This window comes from Rattus rattus, chromosome 9 (assembly GCF_011064425.1).
Source record: "Rattus rattus isolate New Zealand chromosome 9, Rrattus_CSIRO_v1, whole genome shotgun sequence".
NCBI classification, from domain to species: domain Eukaryota; kingdom Metazoa; phylum Chordata; class Mammalia; order Rodentia; family Muridae; genus Rattus; species Rattus rattus.
This window is the reverse complement of record NC_046162.1, coordinates 58,869,148-58,877,328: the sequence shown is the minus strand read 5'-3', so window position 1 is coordinate 58,877,328 and position 8,181 is coordinate 58,869,148. Positions and strand designations below refer to the sequence as shown.

The 8,181-nt window shown below is 58.4% G+C and overlaps 1 protein-coding gene across 1 annotated transcript; it reads right to left on the bottom strand.

Moving 5' to 3' along the window:
• Positions 1–765: 765 nt before the first annotated feature.
• Nxph3 (neurexophilin 3) lies at positions 766–5,544 on the bottom strand. Its single transcript, XM_032913601.1, has 2 exons — positions 5,037–5,544; positions 766–2,446 (listed from the first exon to the last, which is right to left on the bottom strand). Exons 1-2 carry the CDS (start codon positions 5,088–5,090, stop codon positions 1,742–1,744), a joined length of 759 nt encoding a protein of 252 aa, XP_032769492.1. The 5' UTR covers positions 5,091–5,544; the 3' UTR covers positions 766–1,741.
• Positions 5,545–8,181: the final 2,637 nt, after the last annotated feature.

Sequence of the window (8,181 nt, the reverse complement as noted above, 5' to 3'; positions counted from 1 at the left end):
AAGAGAGGGACATCATAGCGGGGGCTCCAGCCTTCCCTTCACCGAGCCCCCAATGTCAAGGAGCCTTGCCTGGGCATTTAACCACTCTGATGCTGTCTCTGGCGGGAGGAGTACGTGGCTAGTCTCATACTCTGTTTGTCCCCAAGCCACCTCACTCTGTTCCTTCTCCCCTAAGAGGCAGATGGGAGTCACAGCTGGAGAGAGCAGAGAGGAATCTCTTCATCCTCTGGAGCTGAAGCCAAGCTGGCTTAGAGGTCATCAGGCAGTTTTCAAAGTGTGTCAGCATCTCTCCGGGCCCAGGTCCCAGAGACGCTCCTGCTGAGTTAGGTAGGACCCTAGAGACCGTAGGCGCACCAGCCCTCTGGGTGAGTCTCATGGGTGCGAAGGCTGCATGATACAGAGGAAGAAACAGGAAGGGGCCAGCGAGGACAGTGAGCTTGATCAGGCCGGGCAGCACAATACTGGCAGAGCTGGGGCACCACTGGGCATCTACCACTGCCCCCTGCAGGGCCAGACGTGGCAATTCAGGGAGAATCCAGGGAGGAAGATGAGATCCTTACCTCCCCTGCTGGCACCTACCAGTACCATGTCCAGCCCCGTAAGTGTTTCTAGGGCCTCTGGCACTAGTTTGCCAATCAGAGTGTCAGTCCAAAAGCCTCAGTGAGCCCCTAGCTCCAAGCCATCTACAGCTTTGGTCCCCATTTGGAACATGCTAGCCAGACAGGCGGCCCGTGGTCCCTCTCCCCGAGATAACTTGGACTAGAATACGGTGTCCTGGGAAAGCTTTATTTCCTGCTCCAAGGACAAGACTCTGCACAGAGAAGTGACAGGGCATCTCACAAGACTTCCCACCCCTCCCCCCACCCCCACAGACAACACTAGGGCACAGTTCCAGCATGGCCACAGAGCCTCCTGCGCCTCCCTCTGCTGATAGCCCCATGGCCCAGCAAAGAGGGCCCTATCCCTATTGCAGAATGCCCCAGTCTGACGTGTAGAGCTGGCTGTTGAGGGAGCACTCTCAGCAGGTGGTTAGGGCAGAGGACAGGCACACAGCACGAGGGCGGGCGAGCTTCTGCTTTGTGCCTCTCATGCTAACAGGACCTAAGAGCAGTCCTGTCTCGGCTGAAGGGCAGGGTGGTGTGCCATCAGCAAGAGGTGTCAGCGGTGCAGAGGTGCTGGAGGGAGAGGGGATTTTGGAAAGGAATGGCCCGGCTGGTGACAGGTAGTCATGACAGCAAACACCCAAGGGTGGGGATGAGGTTGCCACTTCAGCCTCAGTGCAGGAAAGGGGCTTGGGGCTGCCCACTGCCAGCCCCCACAGGGCAAACCATTGAGCTCTCCATCCTAAGTTGTCTATCTGGCCTACACAGTTGGACACCCCTTTGCCGACGACTGTCCTCCTTCTGAATGGCAAGGAGAGAGCCAAGGGTTAAGGTCTTCTCCGTGGCTTGATCTGGGGTTACCTTGCTTGCCTGCCCAGGGGCCTCAGGGCTCAGCATCGGCTTTGAATAGGAGAGAAAGCCCTGTAAGGCTGCCCAGGGCCCATTTCTCTTCCATAACAAGTACATTCTAACCTCAGGCTGGGCGCAGCACTGGGGACCCTTCCCCAACACCTGAGGCCTGACCCTGACCCGCCTGGCCTCTCTTCCTCTCCACCCCCTCCCTTCCTGAGGCCCATCCCTTTCCCTGCCCAGTGTCCAGACAGCCAGCCTCCTGCACAGGCCTCTGTGGCCCATCTAGGTCACCCAGATGGGTAGTAGGGGGTATCACTGTGGTAGTTGTAATCTGGGCACACCTTCTGCACCAGTCGATAGTCCGTGCTATAGAAGGCAATATAGACGCAGACGACTTTGAAGGGCTGGGAGCAGCTCCAGGTAGCGGAGCTCTGAGCAAGATCTCGGGAACAGATCTTGGCTGGGTCGTGGGTACAGAGCGAGGTCCGGCGGCCCCGTTCTACCTTCTCCCACTCCATCCGGCAGTTGAAGATTTTGGATGCCTTGGCTTCGATGAAGATCTGCTGCTCCTGGTGAAATTCCACAGCTTTGCTGGGGGGTACAAGGCTGATGGAGATGTTACCCTGGCCCGTGGCGTTGTGGCGGAAGTGGACGCTGAAGGTCCCGTTTCCGTGGTCCACAATCTTCCCTGTGACCAGCAGGTTCAGGGCCACTGTCTTGATGTTGGAGTAGAAATCACCCCATCCAAATATTTTTTTCACCTTGGTCGAGGGTAGGGGACTTTGTTTGGGGCGGTTGGGGGGTTGCCCAAGGATACCCCAAACCTCCCCGGGTGGGGCTAGCAGCCCTAGAAGGGTGGAGTTGGCCAAGGGGCGGGACTTAGGTGAAATGTGACCTCTCTTGCGAGGCACCCTAGGCCGAGGCTGACCCTCATGGTCATCATGCTCAGGGTCCTCTGAGCCAGGGGGCCCATCGTCTTGGCCACAGATGACCTATGGAAGGATTTGGAAAGAGAATTAGAGCTTTGTCCCCAGAGGACCTAGAAGATTTGAGATCTGGCCACCCCATCACCATCTACAGTCTCTGTCCCTGTTTACTCAGGCTAAGGGGAGGGGGAAGCACGAGCTTGTTCCCTTGGATGGGTGGGGGGGTCAGGTGCGCATCCTGGCTTTTTCATAATCCACCCTCATGTTCTGATGCTTCAGTCATCTCCGTGACCCTTCTTCACTGCCCTGCCTTTGGCTGCTACTCAAAAATCCAGACTAGGGGACTGGAGACACACAACTCTACTCTCTAGATAGGCCCCAGTCAGATGGGAGGGGCTTGGCTTCTGATCCTGCAGAAACCCCCCAGTCTGAAGGGGATGTAGCATTTCTACCCCTTTCCTCACATTTTCTTATTCACTTTATATCCCTGATCAAAGACCTCCTCTCCTCCCAGTCCCTTCTCCCAACTGCCCTTCCCCATCTCACCCTCTCCTTCATCTCTGGGAAGGGTGAGGTCCCTCCCGGATATCAACCCACCCTGACACCTCAAGTCACTGCAAGTCTAAGTACTTCCTCTCCCTCTGAGGCCAGACAAGAAGCCCTGCAAGGGGGAGAATTTCTATCCTTGAAATGTCCAAGGAGCCAGGGAAGTTTCGTTGCTGTCTTCCAGAAGTCCTTCACCTGGAGTTGGGAGTTGCAATTATTTGGGGAGCCCTATCCTACCTTGGGAGCTCCCTTCTGTCAGCACACACACACACACACACACACACACACACACACACACACACACACACACACACACACACCTTATGCCTTTATGACATTTTAGTCTCCTGCTGAGACAGTGTTCCTAGCTTAGCACAACTGCTGCCCTTAGAGGTAAAGACAGTCTACACACCATAAAACAAGAAGCCAGGACCCAGCCAGAATCCCAGTCAGGTACCAGTTTGGTTCAGGTTTTGCTAAGGCTAGGAGACCAGGAGTGAGTGCCACACCCAGGATGGCCACGCTATGAGAGAAAAACCCTTCTCTGGGGAACACATGATGACACGCCAAGATGGCACTTGCATGATGAGGGACCAGTTCTTGTGAGTCCCATTTCACAGGTGAGGACATCGGGCCTTGAAGGTTACATCACCACAAGACACAGGCCACAAGTGTCAGTCTTCCCATTACAAGACACAGTCCCACCTCACGACCTTTTGCAAAAGACTTTTTAACCAAAGCCCTGTTTCCACCTGGAATGCCCTGTCAAACTCTGCCAGGGCTTGTCTTGCTTACGCAGGCTCAGCTATGGTGACAGGCCACACCTTGGGGAGTCTGAGCGGAAAGAGCCAGTGGGGCTCAGTAGGGCAACAGGGAGGTTACCTGGCTCCCTAGGCTCAGTGGCCTGGATGTGTGTTTGCTCAGGTTCTGAAAACGAGTTCTTACCAGTGTGTCTGTCACCCATGAGGGGACAGGAGCTCAGCCACAACATCTGGACTGATGATGACCTGGGTGGGGCAGAGGGAATCCTGAGGAGACGGGATGGGAGGCTCCAAAGGGTTTAGTCCTTATGCCTCTTGTTCTGGCCTTGGTTACCAAGCCAGTCCCGGAGTTAAGACTGGTCCTGCCTTCCAAGTCCCCAGTGCCCCAGGGTCAGGAGAGTAAAGAAGGGAGGTTCCTGGGGTTGGGTTCAAGGCTGTCCACCTGTGCGTACTTGGCTCTAGGGTTTAACTGAATGGTTGAGACAGTCACTAGCTCAATACTAAAGAGGGCCACCGGAAAGGGCCAAGCAGGGACGACTTCCTCCCCGAGAGTGGACTAGGGGTGGGAGGGTTGCTGTCAATGGGAATTGTTTTGAGGAAGGGGGCAGTTCCTGTGGCGCTAAGGCTTCTCCAGGAGAGGACTGAGGTCGGGGCAGATGTGGGGCGGCGGGCACGGGTCGCGAGGGACTTCAGCTCCGTGCTAGGGTCGGGGGTGGGGTTCTAAAGCATCCTGGGCCGCGAGGGAGCGGGGTCTGGGCGCTCAGCTCAGCTGCTCTGAGCGCCTGGCGGGAGCCGCCTGCCCAGGTCCTGTGGGGCTCGGGCTGCGCGCAGCCGGGAGAGGCGAGGAAAACAACAGGCGAGGAGGGAGGGAGCGGGAGGGACGGCGGGAGGCAGGGACGCGGGGGCCGCCCCCAGTCCGCCCGGGCTTGGCGCGCCAGGGCCCACAGTTCGGGATTCTCTGGGCCCCAGAGGTCAGAGAAGAATACCGCGTCCCCTGACCAGGCAGGTCACCTGCCCCACCCCCGTTTCGCGCGTCCTGGGATGCTGCTACGAGAGGTCGGGTAATCCTTGGCTACTCAGCTTGGGGGGCCTTTTCCCTAGTGTCACTCGCACCTCCTGCCATCAGCCGCGAAGTGGGTGGGCCAGTCGAGCACCCTCCTCCCCGCCCCTATTAACCCTTACAGTCCGGCCTCTGGCCTCGGACCCGCCCTCTCCCCCAGCCTCCAGCGTTCACCGCAACCCCGGGATGCCGGGGTGGGGGTAGGGAGAAAGTTTCAGGGCTCCGCAGCTTCCCGCGCTCTCCCCATCCCCTGGCCCCCGCCCTGCGCCGCTCCCCGCGGACCACTCACCAGATAGAGGCTGCCCTGCACTAGGAACACGAAGCAGCAGCGGGTCAGTTGCATCTTCCTCCTCTGCTCTCACCCGTCTCTCTTTTCCTTTCGGGGTCCCAGGCCCCCTCCGCCCCGGACTGCTCCTTCAGGCGCGCTGTCCCATGCTTCGGTCCCCGGTGGCTTGCGGCCCTCCCCTCAGCCAGTTGCTGGGACCGACCCCGCCCCCTTCGGTCCAGCTGTGCAGCCGCCGCCCCCTCCCCGCGTCCAGCTGCGCGCCGCGCGGTCCCTTCTCCCGGTCCCAGATGTGCGCCCCGAGCGTCTCGAAGGGGCTCCGGCTGCGTGGTGGCTCTGCCGCTCCAGACAGGCGCTCGGCGCCCCGCTCGCTTCCAGAGGCTCGGCTCTTACCCAGATGTGCTGGGGACCTGCGCGCGCGCCCGTCCCCGGTGCTAATTCCCCAGACCAGACGGCCCCTCCCGCCCCGTCGCGGCGCGCCCCCTGGCGGACGCCCCGGGCCACGCCGAGCCGCGGCCGCCCGCTCCCCGCGCTGCGCCCCGCCAGACTGGAGCGCTCCTGGCGCCCAGGCGCCTCCCGCTTCCTCGTCCCTCCCACTGGCGGCGGCGGCGGCGGCGGCGGCGGCAGGTACGGTGAGCCCAGTCCGTACCTCCGGAGTTAACTCCTCCCCTGCCGGCCAGCAGCCTGGGGACCTGGGATGCCCACTTTCCAGCGTAGGGGACAGGAGGGCGGAGGAGCTCTGGGAGAGGAGACTGGGAGAGGCTGGAAGACCGCGGATGGGGACGCTAGCTTTTCCGCCCTTCTGGCAGCGCGCCTTCTTTCTGTAGCAAGCACCCGGGAATCTGTCGCTCTACCTACCTTCACCCCAGGAGTCCTGGAATTTGTAAAGACAATTCTACCCAAACCCAATTTTAAGGGCCCAAGGATATTAACAAGGGACCACAGCTGCTTGGTTCTTGCAAGACTTGATGAGGGTGCTGAGGGAAGTTCTTCTAAGTGTCTAGCTCACACCCCTTTTTCTTAGCACATTTGTTCCTTTTCTTCTTAGACAGCCTAAGAGCAATCATTATGAGGCATTTGGTACTGGGCTGAAAAGACCACTAGGGACCAGACTGCATTCTGAGGTTGAGGTAAGGGTTTGCCTCCTGAGAAATAGAGGCGCGAATGCTGTGAACAAGGCCTCTCAGGGCATGTCCTTCCATCCTGCCCTACACATTCCCCATGGCACAGGTGCTCACCAGGCTGAGAAGGGCCCCACCCCAGTGGGATCCTAGGTTGCCCTGGTCTCTTCAAATCTCCAAAGCAAGAAAGATTAAGACCTAGACAAGAGATCCCAAAGGGTCAGGACCACCCTCCGTCACTCCTGCTCTCAATGGCTAGACCTCCTCCCTAGCTCTCTAGAACTCCTTTAGTCTTTAGAAAAACAAAAGGTCGAATCCTAGGACCCCTTTGAGGCATTTGGAGTGGCCCCAGCATACACTGGGCCTGTGAGAAGCCCTCCACACGCGCTCCTGTGGCCCTCTGAGATCCAGTGTGGTCCCTGGCTGCAGCCCCCAGCTCACACCCAGCCTCCTCCCCCACCATCTGCCAGGCGTTGTGTGAGGAATGCAGATGAATCTTAATATCAGCCTGGGCCAAGTGCGAAGAGGGAGAGACTGCAGAAGGAAGAAGCTTGGATGAGCCCCGGTCTCCTGGGTACCCCTGGGCCTTTCCGGGGCTCTTTGAGGGGGGTGTGTGTGTGTGTGTGTGTGTGTGTGTGTGTGTGTGTGTGTGTGTGTGTGTGTGTGTGTGTACTCAAAAGACTCCCAAAGCTAGGGAGAGGAACAGGTAAATTTTGTGTGGCCTTGGAGCTTCTGGTCCAGCTGGGAGGAAGATGCTGTTGGTCTGAGCGTGGGCAGCTAGTTCCCGCTCGCAGCTAGCGGTCTCGGCTAGACAGAGACGAAGCTGGATCCACTCCTCACCCATTCCAAGTCCTGCCCCCCCCCCCCGAAAGCAGTGTGACCCAGCAGAAGGGGTACTGCTTTCAGGCCAGACAGGCTTAGATTCCACTCCAGGCCTTGGCCCATTGTGTGACCTTGGGTAGGTTACTGCCATGCTCGGATGCCAGTTTTCAGACCTTTCATTTGGAGGCGGGAAGACACAGGTGTGCACCCAGTGAGGGCGCCATGGTTGGCGGCACCGTGGGAGTGCAGTGAATGGAAGGGCTCGCTTTTTCACTTCCCACACATTTGCTCTGGCTGCTCTTCCTGCCGCACTTGCCCCCACTCCGGTCTTGGACACTCCTGGCTCCCACTTCAAGTTTCTTCTCTGCCTTCATCCATCAGCCAATGGTGGAGCCTGCCCTCCATACCAGGCTCCAGGCCAGAGTCTGAGCTACAGAGATGAATGGGACACCATTCCTGCCCTCAAGGATCTCCTCACCCTGTGTGTGAAAATCGATCATTATAACTCACTGGGGCGAATGCAATGACACAGTCCCCATAAGGCCTTGAGGATGCACCCGGAGAGGTGGGGGAGGGGCAGGAAGGTCAGGGCATCCAGGAGGTCAAGAGGAGTAGGTCTGACAAGGGCTACTTGTGGCACGAAGCAGTTCGCTCTTCCGGGGTGCGTCCTCCCGGGGAAGAAAGGAGGCAGTGATCAGATGAAGGGGTCTGGAACTATGTTCATGGGGAAACTTGAAAGGGTTTTAAGGGACTGGTTACAGCTTTCTGAGAATTCGATAGGAAGAGGAGGGGGAGGGGAAGCAATTAGAAGGCTAGGGTTGGGGGGGGGGGGCTGAAGACATGGCAGCAAGCAAAACCGGAAAATGAAAACCAGCCAGGCTTTGGCTGTTGCTGAGGTTACAGGACGCAGGGAGCGGGTAAAGGTACCAGGCTGTGTCCTGTTTTGGGTGACTTGGGGGGGTGCCCTGGTCTACAGAGGAGGATGCCTTGGGGGAATTCAGCCTTGGTTATGACATATCTTTATGCTGTGCTGCTGTTGGCCATCCAAGGGCACCGGAAAGTCTGTCCTGGGATGTGGAGTGTGCTGGGAGTTGGAGGTGCAGGAGGAGGAGCTCTGGGCAACCTGACATTTAAAAAGTAGGCAAAGGAAGAACACTCCCAGGAGCTCCTGGGCAGATAGGCAACCAGGAGCAAAGTGGGCCGCAGGG

Excerpts from the sequence above, each read along its gene's own strand:
- Nxph3 (XM_032913601.1), bottom strand. The coding sequence starts at position 5,090 with ATGCAACTGACCCGCTGCTGCTTCGTGTTCCTAGTGCAGGGCAGCCTC. Across the intron at positions 2,447-5,036 it reads TGCAGGGCAGCCTCTATCTG|GTCATCTGTGGCCAAGACGA; the intron begins GTGAGTGGTCCG and ends ATCCTTCCATAG.